The 26,630-nt window shown below is 40.8% G+C and overlaps 1 protein-coding gene across 1 annotated transcript in view; it reads right to left on the reverse strand.

Annotated features, from left to right (window-relative positions):
* gda (guanine deaminase) overlaps nt 1–26,630 on the reverse strand; it is a 53,355-nt gene that overhangs the window by 9,624 nt on the left and 17,101 nt on the right. The window contains exons 2-11 of the mRNA XM_072592041.1: nt 23,879–23,967; nt 21,938–22,112; nt 18,227–18,314; nt 14,832–14,937; nt 13,802–13,829; nt 11,271–11,378; nt 8,238–8,345; nt 6,036–6,133; nt 4,748–4,815; nt 1,303–1,449 (exon numbers count right to left, since the gene is read on the reverse strand). Coding sequence (XP_072448142.1) covers nt 1,303–1,449; nt 4,748–4,815; nt 6,036–6,133; nt 8,238–8,345; nt 11,271–11,378; nt 13,802–13,829; nt 14,832–14,937; nt 18,227–18,314; nt 21,938–22,112; nt 23,879–23,967 — 1,015 coding nt within the window. The remainder of the gene's footprint in view (nt 1–1,302; nt 1,450–4,747; nt 4,816–6,035; nt 6,134–8,237; nt 8,346–11,270; nt 11,379–13,801; nt 13,830–14,831; nt 14,938–18,226; nt 18,315–21,937; nt 22,113–23,878; nt 23,968–26,630) is intronic.

A 26,630-nucleotide genomic window follows, 5' to 3' on the forward strand; every position in this document is an offset into this window, starting at 1 on the left:
CCTGAGTAAATAAATTTCTCTGTATCTCAGTTCCATCTGATTGTCCTTCATTCTGAGGTTGTGTCGTCCCTGGATTGCCTGACAAAAGGTTCCTGAATTTGGTGGTGAAAGAGTGTTATCCATCAGATGAGAGGAAAAAAACAGCCAGAGCAGGAGTGATAGGACACCGAGAATTTGCTTGTTTTGTGGAAAAAGAGCAGTCATATTATGTGAGGATGCAGCAGTGATTTTCACGAACACAAAGGATGTCTGGAAGGCCTGGCTATTGTGTAATTGTTGTTACTTGCAGTGCTTGTTCTCATGGATCATAGGATACCTACAGTGTGGAAACAGGCCATTTGGCCCAACAAGTCCACACTGACTCTCTGAAGAGCATCTCACCTAGACTCACCCTCTCTACCCTTTCCCTGTAACACCACATTTCCCATGGCTAATCCACCAAAACGACACATTCCTAGTCATTTTGGGCAATTTCCCACAGCCAATCCGCCTAGCCTGCACATCTTTGGACTGTGGGAGGAAACCAGAGCACCCAGAGGAAACCCCTACAGAGACGGGAAGAATGTGCAAACTCTACACAGACAGTCGCCTGAGGGTAGAATCAAACCTGGGTCCCTGGCACTATGAGGCAGCAGTGCTAACCACTGAGCCACCATGCCATCAATGTTCTGCTCAATGAGTACTTATTATGCAAACCTACACTATTGGAGGTCACTCAATCAATTCTGGAGATCAAAGGTAAATGAATTAGTATACTATCACACAATGAAAGCCATACAATGATTAACCCTGCTCTCAAACTTTGCACTCAATATTTCAGCATTCCTTGCCTCTTAGCTTGAAACGCAAGGAATAAATACAAAGTGAAGGCTCAGGTATGATCCAATAGAGGTCTTCAAAATAGTAAGGAGTTTTAACGGTAGACATATGGGCATTCTTACTTATTAGGTATACAAGACCACAAGGTATAAAATAAGGTAGATACCAACATATCAAATTCAGGAGAAGATTCTATACCCAGGAAATGGTGAGAAATTTAAACTTGCTATCACAGGGAGTGGTTGAGGTGAATAGTGCAGGCACATTGAAGGGAAGAGTAGATAAGCATGCAAAAGGAAAGGGAAGCCAAAGATATGCTTAATAGCTGTGATCAAGTAGGGTGGGAGGAAGTAAGTGCAAATATTAGTATAGACCAATCGGGTTGAATAGCCTGTTAGTGCCACTGAATAATTCCACTGTAATTATTATGTATTTTGCTAAATTAAAAATAAAGTTTTATGAAGTTTAGTGACAGTTTCTTACCTTGACTGCCACCAAGAGTAGCGAGCCTAAATATTTCCTGGTATGTAAGCCTTTCATAATTGGAAGATTGAAAGCCCAGAATTTTGGTCACATCAATTGCAGCTCGCATGGCATTAAGTACAGACGGAGAGTAACCACCTGAAACATCTAAAACAGATATTAATAATAGTTAGCATAGACCTGTAAAAATAGCTCAGTGACTACATGAGAGGATATCTTTTATATTTCCACCAAAAACCAACATGTACCAAGGTGGTGGGTGATCTTGGTAGGTGAGACAGGCAACTGGATATGGGATTTGTCCTGCTATCTCCCTACTTCACTTTTCGACACCACCCCCTCCCTGGTTGCAAACACTGGTTGGACATGTTCCTGGAAGTGTCATCACTGTCATTCTCCAGTTACCAATACATACTCCCAATGGGAGACAACATGTACCCGATTGCAAATACTCAACCATGTGTGGACTTCCCTCAAACATGGAAGGGGCAAAGTTATGTATCACTAGGATCCATTTCCAAGGTGTGCTTTGGAATGTCTTGAAAGGTGCCATAGAAATATAAGCTCACCCTTCTCTTCCTTCATTCGCTCATTCCCCCATTCCAGCTACCTGTCGTTCTCTCATCTCTCCTTTCTTTCTTTCCTCTGAATACCTGATGGAGGTTTGGGAGCTTGCCCTGAGGCCATTAAATAAATTTGAATGAAGAGGCTAAACTTTTTCTCCCACCTGAACTCCTGTTAACGACATTGGATGTTTTATTATGTCTAAGTGCTACCTTCTCGTTGTCTCAGCCTTTTGATTATAGCTGGAAGATAAACCTCAGTCATCCACCTCCAACACCCTGTCTGCACTGAGGCTAATGACTGTTTATGCTTCTTGCACTCCCAATGCTCCTTTATCCTACCTTAACATCCCCCCCCCCCCACTTCTCCTACCCAGATACAGTCATCTGGGGGTGAGCAGACAAACATTGGCTCTGATAGAAGGTCCCAAGACAAAATTGTATTTCCTTTCTTGATCAGAATCACTCACAGCAGCCCAGAGAGGCAAGGATATGTACTAGAACAATCTCTAAATTCCTGCTCTCTGACACTTGAGATCTATTTAAGGAGCCTCCAGGCAGGGAAGATCAATTAAAACTGTTAGAAAACTGCAACTAGGTTGATTTTCCCTCTAACCAGAGTAATTGCTATCTGCTGTGATACCAGAAGAACTGGCATATCTAACTATAGGTAACTTTGTGCACCAATATACCAGCAGATCTCAGCTTTGACCCAGTCATGACGTACCAGGTAAACTTGATTTTGTTGTGATTTTGCAGGTAACTTGTGGACTTGAGACTGGGTGCCTGGTTCAAACGTACCCACTCATTCTCACAGCCTGTCACGCTCACTCACTCAGTCAACACCCTCAATCATTTAATCACTCAACCTCACTGAGCCACTCACCTAACTGACTTACCCTCAGTCACCAACACCGTCAATGAATACTAGGCGACAGGGGAGTGGCACTAGGACCAGGCCAGCTCTGGAAGGGGTGATGGGGGAGTAGGTTGACAGCCCCAGGGAGTGAGGGTAGATGTTGGAGGGACTGGTGGAGAGGCCTGAAACATGTGGCCAACAGTGTCCGGGTACACTTTCAGAGACAGTGCCTGGCCGGGGGGAAGGGGAAAGGAAGTAGAGATGCAGGGTCAGTGATTGCAGCCACAGGACCATTTACTTTCAGTTCAGTAACTGGCTGCTGCTGGTGAGACAAAGATAGCACCGGTTGCGGAAACCTCCCTCCCTCTACCTCAGTTCCCAAAGCCCATTGGTTGGCAGTTGGTTTGGTGCAAGTGGTGATCCCCTGTCCACAGCATGGAATCAGATTTCCTGCTGTGTCTGTGCATCCAGGTTGAGTGAAACTAAGAGCTGAATGATTGGTGCAGATGGCACTCAGTGGGGACAACCTGGAAGGGGCAGTAATGGCCTTGTGGTATTATTGCTGGACTGTTAATCCAGAGACCCAGAAATGTTCTGGGAACCAACGTTCAAATCCTGCCATGGCAGTTGTGTAATTTGAATTCAGTAAAATCTGGGAGTAAGGTCCTAATTGTGATTGTGAATCCATTGTCAATTGTTGGGAAAAACTCATCTGGCTCACTAATGTCCTTTAGCGAAGGAATCTGCCATCCTTACCTGGTCTGGCCTACATGTAATCCAAGACCCACAGTAATGTGGTTGACTCTGGGCTATTAGGGATGGGCAATAAATGCTGGCTTGGCCAGCGATGCCCTCATCCCAAAAATGACCACTCTTTGGGCGGTCCAAAACCAACTGAAGGAGTTGACCCTGACTGAGTGTTGCAGACTGTCACATTCCAAGGTCCAGGACTACGTGTTGAGGGACGCGCTGAAGCTTGGGGCAGCTGCCGCCAAGGCACGGTGGAGAAAGACCACCATGTAACATCTGCCTGCCTAAGAAGAACAGGGCTGTGGGCTCTGTTGGCGCCTCAGCAGAAGAGCTGGATAGTAAATGTACAGACTTGTATATAGGAAAAATAAATTTTAATGTCTGTATGTAAAGCAATGTAATGTGTGCACAAGAATGGCATGAGAAATTGTATAGAGATCCAAATAATTTCATGAATAAAGTTTATTTTTGAAATTAAAAAAAAGAATTTTTTAAAAATGTGAATGAGAAAGGAAGAGGGAGAGGGAGAAAGAGAGAGGGAGATATGGAAGGAGATGGAGATCTAAGGAGGTCGGGAGGGAGGAAGGGCAAGAGAGGGGAAGAAAGCAGAGAGACAGTGAAGGAGGGAGGAAGAGAGAGGGAATGGGAAGAGAGAGTGTGGGAGGGAGTGAGGGAAGAAGTGGGGGGACAAAGAGAGGGAGAGATGCTGAGAGAGGGAGGGAGGAAGGAAGACAGAGGGAGAGAGAAGTTTGAGTCTGCAATCAATTTTCAAAATCTGCAGTTAAGTATATTTTGTTGGTAGTAATTTGTGGCAAAATACAATATGGAGGAAGGAAAAAGTGGTTTCATTAATTACCAATCCATAAAGACCTGCATAATGGTGGAGATGTTCATGACGTTTCCTTGTATTTTCTTTGCAGAAGTTAGTGAAGAAGACAGGGATGGTAGGGAGGGATGAGAGGGTTCCAGTGGAATTCTGGGCCAGTGTGTAGTAGGATACTTGGAGCCCCAAGGCAATGGTTGACCAGAACCAACGTGAAAAATCCAAAAGTGGAAATTGCCAAAGTGGAATATCTCAACCTAATAAATGTCAAATACTGTAGATGCTGGAAATCTGGGACAAACACAGAAAGTGCTGCAGAAATGCTGCAAGTTTGGCAGCATCTGTGGAGAGGGGGAAATAGTTAACATTTCAAGTCTGGTATCTTCATATCTCAAATACATTCTTATTAAGAAGCAACAATATTTAAAAAGCACAAGATCTTTTACATACCAGTTCCTAGTCCTATTTTCACTTGGTGATGCAAAGCATTTCGGACATCAAATAAGCCACTGCCAAGTCTAAAAGATAAAAAGAAAGAGGACTAATGTCTCCATATCCTTGATGAACAAGTTCAGCTTCCACACTGGGTTTTATAATGCATAGACTTGAATGTAATCTTCACATCAACTGAGTTCTAAGGAAGCATCCCTCAGCCTGAAGTGTTAACTTTGATTTTTCTCCACAGATGCTGCCAGACCTGTTGAGCTTTTCCAGCAACTTCTATTTTTCTTTCTGATTTCCGGGATATACAGTTCTTCTGGCTTTTATCACAATGGTACATCCAACTCTTGTCCAATAAAAACAGTAGGGAATTCAAAAGAAACTTCTTTCCTTTGAAAGTCTTGAGAATGTGGAACTCACTTCCGTTGGGAGTAATTGAGGTGAGTACTTGAGATGCCTTTAAGGGGAACTGAGGCAAAAATCTGAGGTGAGAGGAATAGGAAGATGTGCTGAGTAAGTGAGATAAGGTGACGAGAGGGAGTGCCGGAGAAGGTTAGTGTGGAGCATTAATTCCTGTCTTGGACAAATTACCTGTTTCTGATGGAATTCTGTGTAAAAAGGCAGCCAAAAAAATTGCCAAAATTTAAAATCTTTGAAATTCTAGACCTGCATCCCTAATTGGAATTTCTAATCATCAGGAAATGGGAGAGGTGGGATCAAGCTTCTACGATCCCGCACAAAGCAACCATTGTGAAGTTCTGGTCTGAGAGGACCCTCTCTACCAAATCTCCATGTATCCATGAGACAGGGGGGTCATAGGACACAGCCAGAGAAAGCTGGGATTCAGCCTTGCCAATTCCAATGTTCTTCCACTAGAAGCAAAATTTTGCATTTCTTGTGCACCATTCATTACCACAGGACAACCTGAACTGCTTTACAGCCAAGCAAGTCCTTCTTGAACAGCTGTAATCACTGCTGTAATGTAGCAAACTCAGCAGCCAGTTTACGCACAATAAGCTTTCAAAGACAGCAATGTGATGATGACCAGAGATTCTGTTTGTTCAGGTTGGCCAGGACACACTAGGAACTCCCCTAGCTTTCTTCAGAATGCTGGCCATCTGAAGGGTCTGAAGTGATTTGGTTTAATGTCCCACCAGCAAGTGGCACCTCAGACATTGTAGCACTCCCTTTAGTCCGCACTAGAAGGTTTGTCCTGGATTTTGTGCTTAAGGGACCACAATGCTAAGATTTACAACAGGAATATATCTGGCCCAGATTACTGTGGTTGTATACTTACGAGATGTTTGAATTTGGACAGTGTGAAATGGCTGCTCCTTTTTTTTGGAAGACTTTCAGCTCATCGTTGGAGAGGTATACTCCATGTGCCATGATTGTCTGCATGAAAACATCATGTGACAGCCAGTTAATGACCAAAAGCTCATTTAACTACAATCAGCAATCTGGGAGATATCCAGGTGAAGGTATATAAGAGAACAGAGAGATTGATTACGCAACTGGAGAGACAAGAATAAGACTACATATATGGTGAGAGAATAGAGGGGATGTAGTTAGCCACACCACAAAGGATCACGAGTATCTTCCTCCATTAGAGAGAAACAATAGATCAAATATAGCTGGAGGGGTACCAAGTGTCAGGAATGGGGAGGAGGCAGGACCTTCAAGAAATATAGACAAAACAGGGTTTGAACCTACACTGTTAACTTTATCCTGGACCACACTCTAGTCATCTAACTGAGCTAATCAACTTCCAAAACCAGAAGAGAGACAAGGACAAACAGTGAAAGGAGTAGAGAGAGAGAAAAAGATAAAGAGAAAGAGAGAGAGAGAGAGAGATAGGCTAAAAGTATGGAAACCATCTCTTTACATAAAGCCAAAATGGAAAATTGCTGGATTATAGGAGAGCGATTATAGGCTTCGTTGAATGGCCCCTTCAATGGACCAGTACAGACATACTGGATTGAATAGCCTCCTTCTGTGATGAATCATTGTATAATTCTATGACAGGATGATATCAGGAAAAGACCATGTAATCCATCTGGTCTCAACTCCACAACCGTGTTGCATTATGTGCCATAATACATATGCTCAGACCCAATCAAAGTTCTTGGTAAAGAAACTGATTAATAAAGTCAAGTCAACTGGGGAATGAAAACTCTGAGTAATTTATCTCCAATTCCAAACACCTCCCCTACCCCCACCTCGCCCCCCCCCCCCCCACCCCCCACCACCACAGCATGTCCCTGGCCCCACCCTTCCCCTGGACAATACAGAATCAGTCCAGGACAGTCCTTTTTGAGAAGGTCATGTCTATCTAATCAGAAACAGACCTGTCCCTAATAATAAATATGTAAAACCAAGACAAGCAGAAGACTAGACATGAATAGGAGCAGCCAAAACATAAAAGACAACTTGAAAAAGTGCAATGTGACAGGAAATCAGCATGCATTGCTTGAAATAGTTTGTTCCATTGTTGATGAATAGTGTGAGCAGTGTGAAAACCTGCACAGGTCATTATAGCACCATCACCTTCACAGGCATTGCTTTACTGTGAACAAATTGACACACATTTCTCTCTCTTGTTTTAACATCATATTCTGGTGAATATAATATAATAAGACAGAATCTGGGTGAAGGGAGTCGGGGGATGATGGAAGGGGAAACAGGGATGAGGGGGCAGGAGTAGTAGGTAGAGGTAAAGGGCCTATGTTTGTTCCCCGCTCCTATGTTCCTATGAATTATGCAAAACTTGAGGGTAGGTTCTGACTAGGCCTTGGTACCATCACTTTCTCTGCTTTTCAAAATAACTCCCAGGGTGGCAGATGGAGGGAGGGCGTAGGAGGTGATGCATCTCTCATTGAATGTCCCCCATTCACCACCCAGAACTGGTGCTCCAATAAAAGAAAACAAAATTGAGATTTAGTTTGCTATCTCACCCCTCACAACATGTTGCAGCCACTTAAATATTTCTGGACTTCCATCACCATTATGACATAGCTAATGCATCAGACAATTTGTGCACAGCCAGGCCTCATAAACATAATAGTATTAATGGTCAAAAGGGGTGGCACGGTGGCTCAGTGGTTAGCTCTGTTGCCTCACAGCATCAGGGGCCTAGGTTTGATTCCTGCCTCGGGCCTCTATTCAACCCAACTGGAAGGACAGACAGGACTCTGATTCAAAAACTGTGACAGTGTAGCACTTCTTCAGCATTGCGCTGTGAGCATCAAGTACTTAGGTGTTTGGAGGAGGATTTGAATCCATAGTTTTGAGTTGGAGACACAAGGGCTATTTGCTAAGCTCAGGCTGACATCTAAACAGCAGAAATAGCTGGAACCCCCACGTCTGTCCTCGAGCTGAATTACTGGGCCTGTCGTCAGACATACGAGCTTAGAGTACAAGCACATGAAGGACAACAGTTGTTTTAAGAACTGCTCCAAGTGATTGTTTGAAGAAGAAGAATGTGGCATCGCGCACTAACCTTATCATTCAAGAGACTGTGTCTGTCATAAACATCAGTATAATTCTTGCATTCTGGAAACAAACTCTTCACAAGCTCCACTTCGGCACGGGACTCACTTATGTGACTCTGGTTATATAAAAAAAAACAAGCTTATTTGTTTCTTGATGCTGCAATGAAATTCTTCAGTCTCTGAAGGACATTTTGTGAACGTTAAAAGATAGTACAACCTCTGCAAAAAGGTTGTTTTAACAAACTTTTCCTATCATTGGTTTTGTTATATAAGAGGTTGGGCTCTGAAGAAATTAATGCCAAACATTGAAATGAGCACTACTCAATATGGTGTACCATACAGACTTGGGTGAGAGAACAGCTCTGGATCTCAGAGGACTTACCATCAAGATCCCCCTCACAGTCTGAGTAACAATGTCCAGCATTTCAATGTAACTTGCTATAATGCAATAAATCACATATTGTCAAAGACAACATAATTGCATTAAAATATCTGGTGGCTTTCTTCTCTACAGTAGATAAGTTATGCATTTTAGATCCTAATCTAACAGGTGAATGGTGGCAACAAATGTACCTGTTGACCCATTTACTGATGTATCTGCAGTGAACATCCATCACATAACACGGTAAGCAGTGGTGAGCTTAGAGCAAATCTCTTCATATGCAACATTAAGAAGGCTACTGACAATGGGCCAAGGTATATGACCATTTAGGGACTGGCATGCTAAATGGGGCATGAGCCATATGACATCCTCACCACTTTAGCCCAGATTAAACGGTCTCACCTAGAAAATGGTTTGCAACTTTACATAATTTATACTGAAGTGTAAGACAACAGAACAAGCTCGTGTGTTGCCGTGTTACATAACAGTACAACTGCTCTGGAAATGGGGTGACCATCACCAGCAGAGATCATGTCAGAGGGTAAGTGAGAATGATGGTGCCAAACTACAACCTTTTGAAATGCCCTGAGATGATGGAAACACTTCATAACAAAGAATGCAGACTTAAAATGGTGCATGATGAGCAGGCAGGTGCAGAGCTACTTCATCCACGTGTAGGACAAAAGGTCAGAGTCATACACTCCACAAAGGGAACTTGGTTACGTGCAAAGGTACCTCAAGTCTTCAGTGAGCCTAGATCTTATGAAATCACATCCGATGGAGCAATATTGTGAAGGGACTGAAGCCAGTTAAAGGAGGTACATGGTAAATAATCCAGACATGGATGGTGTGATGGAACACTATGGCAGCAATCAACATGATGATATGATGGCAGACCAAAAACAGCCAAAGACAAAATCCACACTTCCAGAAAGTAACGTTATAACAAGGTCTGGAAATGTCAGCAGACCACTAAATGAAATATGATCATTTAGACTTTTGTGCTTATAAATTTTACAATCCATATTTCTACACAAATAATTTTGCTATTATCCAAAGTTTATGTGTTTTCACTTGTTGCACTTGAGAGTTATCTTTGGAAAGGAAGAAGATGAGTGCTATCACTTTAAGAGTGATCAAGAGACTAAACATGCAGATGAGGGAAGTGCCTTAACATCATTACAAGGTCAGGACCAATAATCACTCTGCGTTGTAGCACTTTAGGCAAAGGATGAGCCGCGAGATTACTACCTTATTATTTAACCACACCAGAGACTTTTGATATTTTTTAAATCAACCCGTTCAGGTGTGCACACATCCTGAGCAGATGAAAATTGAACCCTACACCTTCTGACCTAGAATTAGGGACACTGCCACTGTACTCTAAAACTCCACTAGCGATCTTCATGTAGGCAAAAAAGTATGCACAACATTTAGTTAGCAAGAGTACAGGTTTTAAGGAGCATCCTAAAAAAGAGGGAAGTAGAGAGGAATAGAGTTTTATAGTTGAATTTCCAGAGCTTAAAGTCTCAACAACTGAAGGTACAGCCATCAGTGGTGGAACAATTAAAATCAGACATGCACAAGAGGCCAGTCTGGGAAGCACAGAAATCTCAGATCTAGTGGGGTCACTAGATGCTACAGAGATAGGGAAGGGAGAGGCCATGTGTTGTGGCAGACCTGGAATAAATGTAGATCAACGAGCACACAGATGATAGGTGAATAGAACTTGCTCCAAAGTAGGATACGGACAGCAAACATTTTGAATGAATTCACAATATGGTGAGGGGAAAGTGGGAAATTAGGATTACTTTGAAATGATCAAGTCTAGACATAACAAAGAAATGGAAAATAAGATATAAGCAGCCTGAAACTGGTGATATAGCAGAGGTGGAAGAAGGTAGTCTATTACTTACTTGTGACATCTATATGATTAATGTACAGAACAAGAGAACTAATTCTGTGGAACTCATTCAATTTTTCCATCTGAGATTAACATAGCTCTTAGAATGCTGTTAGCAGAAATTTTGAAATTGACGTGAATGCAAATGGTTGATGATCATTGCGTTTAGTGTGAAATTACAAAGTGCGTAGAGTAAATAAAGAAAATTTGATATCAAGACTGAAGGATTGATAACCATATCAGACAGAGGAAGCAGAGGTAACATGAGGAAAGCCCTTTTCTTTTGTGCAAATCTGGTTAGGATTTGGAATGCACTGCCTACTGGTGAAGATAAATGCACCAAAACCTTTAAAAAGGGAACTGGGTGCATTTTGACATTAAAAATGGCAAGGTGATGGGAAAAGAATCAAGGCCTGGGACAAACTAGATTGCTCCTTGAAAGAGGCTTTACAGAATCAATGGGACAAATAGCTGCCTTTTATGCTGTAATAACCTAAACTTTTATAAATGTCCAGTTTAAACAGGCACATTTTAAGGTTATAATGTCATTGCTATCATCACAAATGCACTTTTTTTTTGTACACTTTAGTTTGAACATGCCTCAGCCATAGATTATGGTATAAAATAAAAAATCAGGATTTGCTTCATTTGTTCCTTCAGATACTAGAATTGAATGTTTAAACTACTCACATTTGCAGCAGGAAAGTAAGATACCAACAGTTTTTTGAAACACATTAAGTTCTATAATGGCAGTACCTGAATATGCAAACCCTCAGAGCTTGCATATGACCCCAACTGTTGCATTAATTCAGAAGAGCAGCTAGGCACAAAACGAGGAGTCACAATGGGTTTTACCAGAGGATACTGAAATAAAAAAGAGGCAAACACTTGCATGTAGCTCTGTTAACTCAAACACACACACAGTGAGGAAAATCATCTCCTAAAAAGGTACATTTTTGAAGTACATTTTTCAACAACAATTCAAACTAAAAATGCTGAAATTATTTGGCAGGTCAGGCAGAATCTGTTGAGAGAGAAGCAGAGTTAATGCTTTTGATCTTTCATCTGACCTAGAAAACGTTAGAAACAATAACAGGGTCTTGAGGAGATATGAATGGGAATCGCAGAACCACTAACAGCACATGATGTTTGAAAAACAGGGGAGAAGGTTCTGGTCTGAGATTGAACTCAAAGTTGAGTCCACAAAGCTGTAAAATGTCTCATGGAAGGATGAGGTCATTTTGCTTGAGCTTCTGTTGGATTTCTCTGGAACAGCAAATGAGGCCAAAAACAAAGAGATCAGAATGGGTGTGGATGGGAAATTAAAATGACAGAGGACTGAAAGCTCAGGGTCAAACTTGAAGAGTGAATGGATGTGTTCTGTAAGACGGCCCCCTCCCAATCTGTCTTGGTCTCCCCCATGTATTGGGGAGGACATCATAAAAAGGGAATATGCTATTCTAATGTACTATTTATACTTAGTGTTTGCCAATCTCCCAAGTGCAGTCAGTTCATGTGATTTTAAATCAGGACTAAGCATCTTTGGCAAGGTGGCTCAGTGCTTAGCACTGCTGCCTCACAGTGCCAGCGACCATGGTTGAATTCCAGCCTCAGGCAACTGGCTGTGTGGAGTGCACACATTCTCCCTGTGCCTGTGTGGGTTTCCTCCCACAGTCCAAAGACATGCAGGTAAGGTGAATTGGCTATGCTAATTTGCCCATGGTGTTCAGGTAAATATAAGGTAGGAGGAATGGGTCTGGGTAGGTTATGCTTCAGAGGGTCGGACCTGTTGGGCTGAAGGGCCTGTTTCCACATTGTAGGCATTCTATATTATCTCCTTCTGCCTTGCACCATCATCTCTGTGGATATTTATTTTCTTGTGACTTCCAGACTATTATGGAGCTACCCTTTTCTTTTCCCTGCACACTTTTAATCTCCTATTCCGTCTCTGTATGAGGTTAAAACGTCTTATAGTTCTTTTTCTAGTTCTGATGAGAGGTTATCAAGCTGCAATCATAGGGTCATACAGCTTGAAAACAAACGTTTCAGCCCAACTCATCCATGCTGACCAGATTTCCTAAAGTGAACTAGTCCCATCTGCCCGCACCTGGCCAATACCCTTCTAACCCCTTCTAATCCATGTATCTGTCCAAATATCTTTTAAAAGTTGTAATTGTACCCGCCTCTAACACTTCCTTTGGCAGTTCATTCTATATACACTCCGCGCTCTGTGTGAAAAAGTTGCCCTTCAGGTCCTTTTAAATCTTCCCCTCTCATCGTAAACCTGTGCCCTCTAGTTTTGGACTCCCCTTCCGTGGGGAAAAGATCTTGGCTATTCATCTTATCTATGCCCCTCATGATTTTATAAACCTGAGTAAGGTCAATGATCAACCACAAAGGATGAACTCAGATTTCTCCAGTTTCCTCATTTCCCCTCCCCCCCACCTTGTCTCAGTCCCAACCCTCGAACTCAGCACCGCCTTCCTAACCTGCAATCTTCTTCCTGACCTCTCCGCCCCCACCCCCACTCCGGCCTATCACCTTCACCTTGACCTCCCTCCACCTATCGCATTCCCAACGCCCCTCCCCCAAGTCCCTCCTCCCTACCTTTTATCTTAGCCTGCTGGACACACTTTCCTCATTCCTGAAAAAGGGCTGATGCCCGAAACGCCGATTCTCCTGTTCCTTGGATGCTGCCTGACCTGCTGCGCTTTTCCAGCAACACATTTTCAGCTGAGGTCAATGATCAGCCTGCTACGCTCCAGGGAAAAAGGACCCAGCCTGTTCAGCCTCTCCTTATAGTTCAAACCCTCCAGTCTTGGTAAGATCTCGTAAATCATTCTTATACCCTTTCCAGTTTAATAATGTTTTTTCCTATGAGTCCCATGGTGAAGCTGCTCCAGTTTGGAGATTGGTGCTTTCTGATTGGGCCTTTTGCCTCGGGAACCTAACAGCACTTTTCAATAATCAGAATACCTGATGATGACCTCATAGAAAGCCTTATGATTGCAATGCAAGAAACCAGTCAAGTATATCAGAGTCTGGATCTACTCCTAATCCATAATTCACGTCAAAGTTGGTAAGATTCTGTTCTTTGGCTTCGATTTTCTCTCTAGAGATGCTGCCAGACCCAGAGAATATTTCCAGCATTTTCTATTTTTATTTCAGATTTCCAGCATGTATTTTATTCTGCTTTGACTCTAAAGTTTGCACCAAATTAAACTGTACACTGACATTTCCAATTGCTCAGACATTTTAAATATTGAGTCTAAAAGGGCTTGGCTTACCTCCCGCCCGGTTAGTTCAGCAACAAATCTGTGAATGACAACAAAAGGTCAATGCCAGCATCTTATATTGCTGTGTATAATGTAAGATATACCTTGAGCATCCAGGAACACATTACTACAAGTGAAAACATTTCTTAAGTCACAAGATACCATTGATTATTGAATTTAGCACACAAATAATGCTCAGGAATAAATTCAGAGACCTACCACAGTGAGAATATTTTGAATGGGCTAATGACAGTCTTGAAAACAACATACCCAACTATATAGTGTTCATGCTGTAGCTAAATGTGCTACAAAACACCTTTATGAATGGATGATTTTTGATTGTCCTATGCCCTAAACTGTGGAATTCCCTCCCTAAACTTCCTCTTAACTGACTTAATATGTTCCTTAAAAACTATCACAATGAAATTATTGGTCACCTGTCTTAATAGTGCATTGTGTGGCTCAGTATTAATTTTTTTGTTTGATAAGGGTCCTGTGGAGTATGAGTTGATAATGTGTTGCTGGGAAAAGCACAGCAGGTCAGGCAGCATCCGAGGAGCAGGAAAATCGACGTTTCGGGTCGGAGCCCTTCATGAAAAGCTCTGGCCCAAAACGTCGATCTTCCTGCTCCTCGGATGCTGCCTGACCTGCTGTGCTTTCCCAGCAACACACTATCAACTCTGACCTCCAGCATCTGCAGACCTCACTGTCTCCTGTGGAGTATGGCTTATCTCTACATGTCTTTAAATACCCAAAGGCTTACAGAAGGCTCATCTACCTAATGCAACTGCCAACCTCATTCTGATTCTGTGGAAAACATCAGAAATCCAAGGGCAACAAAAAGTGACTCCCTTTGTTACTTTTCCTTGTGTTTTCTTTGTCCCCTCTCGTATCCAATTGTTTTTTGCTCTTTATTTTTGTTTCTCTGCTGGATTTGAGTCAGATTTGCACCCCTTCTTCCTCCATCATTCTTTTTCCTTTCTCAAAGATTCAATCTCCCTGGTTAAGGAATATGATGTTGGTCCCAGTGAAAGAGCCTTACCTTTTTGTTTCAACCACAGATTCGCACAACTTTTCCTTGTACTCAGGAAACAAGTCATTAAGGTCCATACAAACTTTACCTACAAAAGCACGCTGGCCCAAATTATCTGTGCAACACAAAAGAAAGTCCACATTGTGTACTCACAGTTTTGTAACAAGCAAAAATGTCTACCACTTTGTAGTAATTTGATGCAGTCATGTCTGTTGCACTCTGATTAACAGTAAAAGAGTTCTGTTGAAAAGACCACATTGAGCTTTTCTACAGGACACTACAGAAGATTGTTGTCTTATATAATTCTATAATATAATTACATAATTACATTTAATCATTTATCAACTAAAGTGCTTCAAATAAATACATACTAATTTTCAGTTAAATTATTAAATAAACAACTTCTTCACTGTGATTTGTGGCTCAGTCTATACCAATCTTGTCTCTATGTTAGAGGCTGCTGTCTCAGATTTCACTCCAGCTCTTCAAGCACGTAATCTAGACTGATACTCCATCTCAGTGCTGCAATTCAGAGATGCCTTCTTTCAGATGAGATATTGGACTGAGACCCTGGGTAGATGTATATAAAAAAACCTGTTGCACTAGTTCAAAGATGATCAGAAGAAATTTCATCATGTCCCTGCTAAAAATCAAACAAAGTCACGAAAACTTTCCTGGGGTCATTCCTGCTTGTGGAAAATTGCTGTGTATAATTTGGCTGCATTAGAACATTACAACAGTAGCTACGGTTTAAAAGTGCTTCATTAACTTTGGAGTGTTATAGGATACTAGCAAAGGCAGTATATACATGTGAGTTTTTCTTCTTAAATAGCTGTCTGGTAATACAAATTATGGGTATTACTGAAAAAAAGACATTTTGTTGAAGCTTCTTTTTTTACTTTGCACCTATCATTTGTGCAAAATAGTAAGATGAAATGAAAACAGCAGATTGGTTGGTAAATGGACTCTGTTTGGTAGAGGTATTGCCATGGAACATGTACTGGCTAATCATGATTGACAGTGAATGCTTTCAGCTGTTACCAACAATAAAGGTACTGAACAATCCTGTGCTTGCAAAACGCATAATGGTATCCAGTATTGAATGTGATTTCACAACTGGACATTGCTTGATAAATAATCCTGAGTGTGTGAAGAATTATCCTGACAACCAATTTAGGATTGTTAATTGGGTTTGCATTGTGGCAAACTTGTGTGTATTGAATCTAAATTTGTTAAGACACAATGATCTGTTCTTTGCAGACAGAAAGAACATTTATACACACAGGTGACAGCCATTCTCTGCTTCATTTCTTTGGCAATGCCTTGACCTATTCAAGCCAATCTGCCTTGCTTAAAATTTAAACAGAAATTAACTGTCAGTCATCATTAACTGGTGCAATCTTGATAGTAATACTTTACTAATGAGAATCCATTTGCTAACCATTGGCACTCTCCTCTCCTTTGGTACTTCTTGCCAATCTTCCAGATAAGTAAAACCGAAAAGCTTTGTCAACTGTGTCTTTCTAACTAATATTTATATTGACAATATGTAGAAAAAGATAAAAAATACTGGGAGTCTGAAATATAAATAGGAGATGCTGGAAATATTCTGCAGCATCTGTGATTCGAGAAATTTAACTCAGAGCTTTATAACAAGTAGAAATGTCTATCATTTTGTAGTAATTTAATGCAGACATGCCTGTTGCACTCTGACTAACAAGAAGAGTTCTGTTGAATAGACCACTTCAGGCTTTTGTACAGGACAGTACAGAAAATTGCTGTCTTATATAATTGTATAATATAATTACACAACTGCATTTAATCATTTATCAACCAAACTGCTTCAAATACATACATACTAATTTTCAGTTAAATTATTAGATAAACATCTTTTTCACTGATGAAAACTCTTCTGATCTTCTTTGAATTAGAGCTACAGGACTTTTTTTTAAATACATCTAACCAAAGTCTCAGTTCAATATCTCATCTGAAAGAAGGCATCACTGAAGTGCAGCACTGAAATGGAGCGTCGATCTGGATTATGTGCTTGAGAAGCTGGAGTGAATCTTGAGCCAGCAGCCTCTAACAATAGAGGCAAGATTGCTATTGATTGAGCCACAAATCAGTGATAAAGTTGCTTATCTAATAATTTAAATGAAAATTGACATTTCAGGAAAAGGAACAATGAGTTCTGATTAATGATCTTTGGTCTGAAACTTTAACTTAGTTTCTTTCTCCCTGTCTGATATGCATAGCTAGCATTGTAGCATTTTTTTTTGTATTTGTATCTGAAGCCAGAAAGTCTTAAATACAACAGCCAAAATTAATTCCCCTGAGAAGGATAAAATCCCTGTGGAGTGATGGGTGGTGGCTGCAATAAACACTGACATGGATAAATTATACCAAGTATAAGCAGCAGTGATCATTTTGAATGGCAGGGAAGGCTCAATAGACTGAATGGCCTACTCCTGTTTCTAAGTGGTTTGCTTTTGGGCCAGATATTCCATTTAAAAAGCTTGTTTTTAATGAGCACATTTAATGTAAATAAAACAACAGTTACTATAATCAAGCAAAAATTGGTATTAAGCATCAGAAAGAGAAATTATGGCAGGTGCTTAGTCAGAGTTATTTTCTACATTTTGGATGGAAATTCTAGAAGCCTGAGGTATAGGCAGATGAGGTCACAATGGTGGAATGATGAAAAATAGTCACGTGGAAGAGGAGAACAGAGGAGTTCAGAGATCTTGGATGGCAGCAGAGGTTTCAAACCGAAATGAGCACTTAAGAAGAAGTTGTTCCCTGATCAAAAGCCAATATTGGTTAGTCTTATGAGTGAATAGAAGCCGATATGAGATAGGATATGGTTAGCATGAGCTTAAGTCTATGAAGTATGTTAAATAGGACAGCATTAGAGAGTCAAAGCTAACAAACCATGGGCCCTAAGGATAAGTATAGTGAATCATTACATATCACAAATTATTTGTTAATAAATAGCAGTCAGGGGAATGTAATTACACAAAAGAAACATAAAATCAATCCCAGTCACCTACAGAAGTATGGTTTCCAGGCCTGAATTGTAATTATCTTCTTTCTGACTGGGACCTACATTGTATGTAGACTGAAAAATTGATGTGAAATGGACATTGGACAGTCAGTGCATGTGATTTTGCATTTAATTTCTCAACCAGGGTATATAAACTTGGCGTTGGGCAGGTAGGAATCAGTCCAACCCCATCTTCCTGTACTGAGATAAACAGCATACATTGATGTTAACAAATAAATTTAGTTCAACTAAAGCAATTTCAGCTCACCACCACCTTCTCAAAGGCAACTAGGGTCGGGCACTAAATGTTGGCCCATCCAGTGATACCCACATCTCATGAGTGAATAAAGTAACTTTTTACCTATGATGCTGCAAAGCTTTAAAGTTGAATCGGTGTGAATGGTTGCAAAATAACATGCAGTGGTAGTGCCATTTCTCAGAGTTCTTTTCTGTCAAACAATGAAGACATCATTAGCAAGAGGTTTCTCTTTTATCTTTAAAAGAAGAGCTTTTATTCCTTTTCTACAGGGTTTCCCTGATCCATATAGCAAAATATCAATCAAACTTGATTCTATAAAGAATGTACATGGAAGCAATGGACCATTCACCTTCCAACACTGGCATTTATGTTCCAAAGGGTCATTTCATCTCACTTCCAACAAAATATTCTTCTGCTCCTTTCTGCCTCTTGTTTACCTCATTTCCTCTTAAATGTGTCAATATTATTCACCTAAACCACTGTCAATGATAACAAGTTTCACATTCTCTCCATGTCTTTGGTAAAAACATTTTTCCTGAATTCACTGTTAGAATTATAATTATAATGATGATTACTAATTTTGGACATTACTGATAGTGATATTTCTCTCCATCCTGCCTACTGACCCTCCTTATTACTTTCGCAACTTCTCCAGTGCTTTGAAATCCTTTTACTAAAAACTGTCCATAGTTCTTCTAACTCGGGTTCAGTAGACATTTAACATAACTTCCCTTCTTTTCAATTCCATTTCACCAGAAAAGTATCTTAGTGTTGCGTTGGCACTTTGGAACTGCATGTATCACTACTTTTAGCAATTTGTAAACTTGTACGCCAAGATCCCCTTTGTTCCTGTACTTCATTTAGTCGATATCTCCATTGTTCTCATAGATACCACTTTAAAAACTAACTGGTGGATGGACAAAAGTGGGAGTGAATGACCAAAACTTTACAAGGAAATCATTGTGTCCTTTGATATTTAGAACCTGTTTCTATGTGATTTCTACACACTTTGCAGATACGTCAGGTTTGGTGAATCACGCTGGTAGAAGCAAAAATCATTAGCACATAAACCTCATGAATTGGTTAGAACAGTCGCATTCTGCACAGTGTCACCTGTGGTTCAGTGGGCAGCACTTGGTGTGTCTGAGTCAAAAGGTAATGAGTTCCAGTCCAGAAACTCAAGTCAAGAATGAAGATTGACATGCTCAGCACAGTATGGAGAAAGTGCTGAATTGTTGGAATTCTTTCAGAATGTTAAACTAAGATGCAGCCCATGCACCTCTCAAGTGGATGCAAGTTATTTCATGGCATCATTTCTAAGAATGTTCTTCTTACTGTCCTGGCCTATATTATTGAAACAGCTGGGCTGCTCATTATCAAACTGCTGTTTGTGACAACTGTCAATGTACAGATTGGCTGTCACGATTTGCAGTATTATGTAAGAGTTAAAGTTAGGGACTACAAACTAGAATGGAAGTCAGACACTTCAACGTAGCTAAAGTATCAAGAAGATTTTTACAACTTGAAAAGATAAGTGGGATTGAGTGTTATTTTTGCAGCTGGACAAGGCTATATTGTTTTTGGATCAGTGAGACTGTTGCATTGCTGAGACACAATGGCACTGAGAATCTTTGAGTTAAAGGAAGATTGCCTGACGACAGCGCTCGGATTGGTTCAGCTGTAATCTGTTACAGATCCGTGAGGACCATGCTGGGGGAAATGTCTGTTTCTCTCCGTCCAATCTACTTTGTCTCTGTGACTGAAAAGACCAAAACAGAAACCTAGGAACTAAAATGGAAGCATTCTAATACAAGAAGACACTAACCAAGTCCACCAAATCAGTGATTGAATTGGAGATTGATTGTTGTGCTGTCTATGTGAATAGTGTTTTAAAGGGGTATAGTTTAAGTTGTATAGTACTAAATTAGTGTTTCTTTTCCCTCCCACTTATTAAAGAGTAAAAGAGGCAAGCTCCATCACAAGCAAAGCACATGAGGCTGTTATGTAATATTGTGGATTGTCATTTACGTCATTGGCACCTATTGCCAAACTTCTGTAAACACTGATCATTGTGAGTGTGCCTCACCATTTCTCTTTTTCCCAGCTAATGATTCCCAGGATATGACAATCAAGTTTTCAGGCCCCACTTGCAAGCATCTCTGACATTCTACACTCTGTAAAGACTGAGACCAAAGATTTTAAAAAAACTGATCAAGGAACTCCACTAAGCTGATGATGTTGTGCTCGTCCTCCGCACAGGAACTCAGCTACGAAGACTCACAGACTGTTCCGCTCATCTTTGTAACTTGTTCTGTCTGACTTCAAGTGTGAAGAAAACTGGGGTTGTGAGATAAGGTTGCATCTTTTACCCTGGACACACTGAATGCACCCCACTGGAAGTCATTAGCAAATGATGCCGCCCAGGGTCAGATAACCTGTCACTTGTTGCAGAACATGATACAGAGGGAAAATAGTCAGTACCTTTGTCTAACTCATGAAACATCTACGGAACCAAGTAAATGCTTTTGTAAGTTCTGTGTTCTCAACACTTTTCTATTTGGCTGTGAAACATGGGCAACTTTACACTGCTAGGAAAGGAAGCTCAATAATTTCCATCTTTGACGTCTGTAGCATGTAATGGCTGGTGTGAGTTTGCCTAGAACACTGTGCATTACCTAATGTTTATGCTTCTCCTATAATATAAGAAACTGGGCAATGATATTGTGGTATTGATGAATCCAACAGACATTTATTGCAACTACTATATATAAACATTGTGTGTGTGTCAATGCCTGGGCTAATATTAACCTATGATTTTGCAGTGGATGAGCACGCTTCAAGTATATTATCATACTTCAAATAACCAGAGGGAAGATGGATCTTTATAGTCTTAGGTCTCATGCTAGTCACATTAGAGTGGTGATATCATTAACATATCTCTTTAATGTATACTGAGATGCTGACTGTGAGTCACAACATAACAATAAATATATCTTGACAGCCAAAATTGTGAATATAACAATTCTCTCAAATCTTCATTCATAATGATGACACATTTTTAGGTTATTAATTCAACATGTGAAAGGACTAATTAAAGATTGCTCAGAAAAATGTGCAATTTGATCACTGGGTGATCTAAGGCAATATGATGAGAGAAACATGGGAATCACATAATTCTTGCTGTGGACAACAAATTTATGACAGGTTATGGGTGAAGATTTTTTAAAAATAAATATTTGATCAGAATACTATTCCTTGCATTTATTGGAGGTTTGACCATAATAAGTAACACCCAAAATATATACTGGTGGTAGTATGGTAAAATAAACTTTTGATAGATAAATCTGGGTTGATGTCTTCCAAGCAATTTCCAGACCAATTAAACACAGCTAATTGAATAACTTGTTGTTGGACAATGTAAGGTTGAGGTGTTAATTCGCTTTTAAGTTGTGTTTGTTTAATAATTGCTGCATTAACACACTTGCTGCCTGCTGGAAGTGGTGACAAGCATTTGAGGGAAATAAAATTTGCATGACAAAACAGAATGTATGAAAGGATTGCTGTACAGACAGCCAGAATTTACTCAATGGGTGGAATGGCCTTTTGTGCCATAACATCTCTTTGACTAAGATTACAGAATTAGTTACTGCTAGAATTCCTAGGAGAAAGAAAAGGGCAGAACTAGTCATTGCACAGTAAGCTTCAAACAGCCTGTAAGATAGAACAGTTTTGAGTTCATAAACACCTCCCATCATTTTGATGGAAGACATTGGAAAATAAATATATTGAGGTACATTAAGATATTAGACATACCACTAGTTTAGTGTAGACATCCTCGGTAAACTTTGGGTCTTTGAATTTGGATTCAACAGGAAATGTATATCTGACCAACCATTCAAGAAGTGGTAGATCCAAGCAGGTTCCCATGTTGGGATATTGGGATGCATGGATGTGTGTGTCAACTAACCCTGGAATAAAGAATTCCTCCCTGAAATAAAAAGAATAAAAATTAACGTTTAATTCAATTTAATGCAGTTCATGAAGGACAACAGCAATAAAGTTAAGATTTACACACAAAGTGATTTGATTGCTTATTCATTATTGGCTTAAAAACAATCAACAGTAGAACAATGAAATAAAAGGCAACATGTTAGAAAGAAAATTGCAGACCCCAAAGCTTCTGTGTTCAAAAGTCAACATTTACACTGCATTTCTCTGATAGAGTCAAGGTACACTGGGATTTGATGGGATTACATGGAATTTTCTAGCACAGAAACAGGCCATTTAGTTCATGATGGAGTTTGTGCTCCACACCAGCCTCTTCCAACTGAATCTTCATCTCATCCTGTTTCTCCCTGATCTGTTTATGTGGCCTCTTGTTAAATGTATCGATATCACCTCAACTGCTCCACATAACAGCAAGTTCTACACTCTCATCACTCTCAGGAAAGATTTTTCTCCTAAATTCTCTATGGGTCTTATTCGTTACCACACCCCCTGTGACTATGAGAATGGCTGTTCTTCATTCTACACTATCCCTGCCCATCACTCCTCCTTTATTGCTCATCACCCTCTATCCTTCGACATCACCTCTCCCTGTCCACCCCCCATTGTAGCAATCTCATGAAAAGTTTAGCATTATGGAACATAATGATGTCTAGCATTCTATATTCTTTGTGACTTCTGGTCTCCCATCAGCCAAGAATGCACTGTTCCACTGTAAGGGTGATACTGTTTGCTTGGAATTGTATACATCATCAGCAATAACAAAATGCATTAATATAACCCTTTTACTTTCACAAAATGTCCCAAATCACTTCCCAGAGTTGTTTAACCAAACCAAGTCACAGACAGGACAGATGATCAATAGTTAATTTGAAGTGGCACATGTTAAAGTACATCTTAAAAGAATGGCTTGAGCCCCAGGCAGCTGAAGGTATGATTGCTCATGGTAGGACAATGGAAACCTAAGAGAATACCCAAGAGGCCAAAGTCAGAGGAGCACAGAGATCTCATGATCCCTATAATGGCTGGAGGAGGTTACAGAGATAGGGAAGAATAAGGCCATGGAGGGATAAAAGTACAACTCATAGAAAAAATGGTTTTCTACTCAAGAAGCCTTTCACTCCATTCCTCATTTCCCATAGGTTAGTTCCACAGCCAACACCCACAATTCTCTTGCTGGAAAAAGACGACAAAGACAAGAGAAGTCTCCCATGCTCAGTGTGCCACTGCCCACCATAGAAATAAGGAACAAAAATGGGTAAAGGGTCAAAATAAGGGATAATCCCCTTTTAATACGAGGCAATTGGTCACCTTGTCCTTGGAAAGCTCTCTGTTTCAAGACGATTACTTCACAAAACGGCTTTTGCTCTGGACTCTTGAGTGTCTTTGAGCCCAGTTCCTTCTGAAATCAGCTTTTCCAACTACTCACCATCCTTATTTAATGTCTGAGGGAAGCATTATACCAAAGTTGGGAAACAAAGCGGGATATTTCTTCTGAGTAGATTGGGAAATAAGTAGATAGTGAACAAGAAAACATGGAATAAAACATAAAAATAAAAGTAAAAGAAGCTGGAGCTACAAATCAAAAACACTTTAAGATAGAAACATTTAAGAATTAAGGTTACAAACATTTTATTCATGTTGCAACATCTCTAATGTGCTTTTAGAGATTTTCACCTGCAAACTCAAACAACTTTCATGTAATACATAGCTAAGGAGTGAGGATATTGTTTGATGATATTCACTAACCTTTCTCGAAGTACTCTGATGTTCTTTTTCTGGAAATGCCATGCTTGGGATAACTCTTCCTCTTTATCAACATTCTCGATGAAAACAATCTATGTGGTAACAAGAGATGTGGCTTAATTCAGTTATTCCTGATTGGAATGTTGAGGGCGGAAACTTTTACAACCCTGAACAACGTGGTCTAAGGTGAGAAATCTGGTGCAATTGCATAAGAAGCCCAGCAAGGCCTTTCTCGATGTTGGGAGCATCTAGTATGGCATCAAGTTAGGATTCTCACTAGAAAGTGACGAGATGCCTCTAACAGAGATTATTGTTCATTACCACCCACATTAACATTAGGTCTTATGTCATTAATATGCAGGTTTCTCTTCTACCAGAGAGAAACGAGAATCTGAGAATTGAAAGTAGAGTCGCAGGTAGATAGGATAGTGAAGAAGGCATTTGGTATGCTTTCCTTTATTGGTCAGAGTATTGAGTACAGGAGTTGGGAGGTCATGTTGCAGCTGTACAGATCATTGGCTAGGCCATTTTTGGAATATTGTGTGCAATTCTGGTCTCCTTTCTATCGGAAAGATGTTGTGAAACTTGAAAGGGTTCAGAAAAGATTTACAAGGATGTTGCCAGGGTTGGAGAATTTGAGCAATGCGTAGAGGTTTAATAGGCCAGGGCTGTGTTCCCTGGAGCATCGGAGACTGAGGGGTGACCTTCTAGAGGTTTATAAAATCATGAGGGGCATGGAATGGGTAAATAGACAAGGTCTTTTTCCTGGGGTGGGGCACTCCAGAACTAGAGGGCATAGGTTTAGGGTGAGAGGGGAAAGATATAAAAGAGATCTAAGGGGCAACTTTTTCACGCAGAGAGTGGTACGTGTGTGGAATGGGCTGCCAGAGGAAATGTTGGAAGCTAGTACAATTGCAACATTTAAAGGCATCTGGATGGGGTATATGAATAGGACGGGTTTGGAGGGATATAGGCCAAGTGGGACTAGATGAGGTTAGGATACCCAATCTGCATGAACGAGTTGGACTGAAGGATATCACAAGCACCGTCATTTGCTACCCTGGGTTCTATAACCAACTCCAAATGTTATTACGCGGGAGAGTTGGCTGGAACTTTTCTTGATGTCTTCACCATGTCTCCTGACATAAGATATTTCTTCACAGTTGCTAATGTCTAGAGTTGCTGCTGAAATCAAGGATTCCCCAGGGTGCTTTTTATACAGATCTCTGTGCCAAGTGCATGCCTTATTTGGAATAATCTGCCACAGTAGGGTTTGAACTCATTCTCCAGAGCATTAATGGGTGTCTGGATTAACAGTCCAGCAATAATACCGTGAGGCCATCACCTCCCCAATGTCAGCTCTCTCATCGGTTCTGTGTTAGACAGTTCTGCGCAGTGTAGACAGTTTTACCTAATGACCCCAAGGAAGGACAGTCAGCAGTTTCATAAGGTTCAGAGGCCATGAAGCAAATCTGGATAAACACATAATATCACTCGCATGAAACAAATAACAGATGATGCAAGCTGACCCTATCCATGAAATGTGCACAAAAAGCAGAAGTTCTGATAAAATTATGTGGAGTCACAAGGATTGAAATATCCAGAAGAGCTAGGGTACAAAAAGCATAGCTTGCTCTTGCATAAGATCATTGACTTGAAGTTATATTTTCAACCAATGTTTCACGTAACCATTGGGATACAAAACTGTATGATGTTGGTTTGATTACAGTTGGCAAAGTGCTTTGGAAACTGCTTCTAGTGATCACCGTCCTCTGTGTGGTTAGGAGCTCCAAATAAAAATCAATTCGTTCTACTTATCACAGGACTCAAGACTCCTCTTTGAAATCTCTCCCCAGCAGCAGTAGTCCACATTGAAGTCCAGGAAGACTCATGTCAGTCAAGGGGGCCTGATACAATAAGGCAATGGCAGCATCCAGGATCAGTCCAGTAACTTTTGTATAGTCAGGCATGTGGTCAGGAGGAAGCCTATGGAATTGACAGGGAGAGTTCTCAGGAAAGGGTTATTGATGTTTGGGGGTTCACCTGTACACAGAGGTTGAGCCTGGAACTCATTGACTGTAGGCTACTTCCTTTAGAGTTTGAGATGGGGCTGGTTGCTTTCACGTGTTTGCCATGTTTGCTGCTGATGAGATTTACATAGCGATGAACCAGACAGCAATAGCTCACCCCCTTGATTGTAGACGACTGACCAGCATGACAAGCTGCCTGGCTATGTCTATGTACTAAGTAGCAAGGCAATGCAGCAGTCCTGTGAGCATTTCAGCTTTGGCCAAACTGTGAAAAGCCAAGGCAAGGAACAGTACGGCCAGGAAAGGATGCTGAGGGCATCCAAGTTGGTGCCGAGTGAATGAGTGCTAAAAGTGCAAGAGAAGAACCCTGAGATGAAGCCTGGCTCAATCTGTGAGCTGAGTGCGTATCCCTGAATGCAATGTGTCTTTGTAGCAGCATTGCAATGATCATTTCTGGTCGACCCCAAAGTATACAGTAAGTGAAGATGTGTCGTCATTGTGAAGCAAGGCTAGCATTTGTTGGATGCCAGTGTGTGTGGATGTGGGGTGGGGGCGGCTGCTGTTTTGGAGTATGCCCTGAGATGTTGGTGCTACGTGACCAAGTTGGAGGTCCACAGCAGCAAGTATTGAGTTGGAGTTGCTAGGGCCTACTCTGACTTTCTAGTTTCTATCCAATGTGTGGTCAAATAGGAACCTGCATACTATTGGGGCAAACATCAATGTGA

Source organism: Chiloscyllium punctatum, chromosome 2 (assembly GCF_047496795.1).
Source record: "Chiloscyllium punctatum isolate Juve2018m chromosome 2, sChiPun1.3, whole genome shotgun sequence".
Lineage (NCBI taxonomy): Eukaryota > Metazoa > Chordata > Chondrichthyes > Orectolobiformes > Hemiscylliidae > Chiloscyllium > Chiloscyllium punctatum.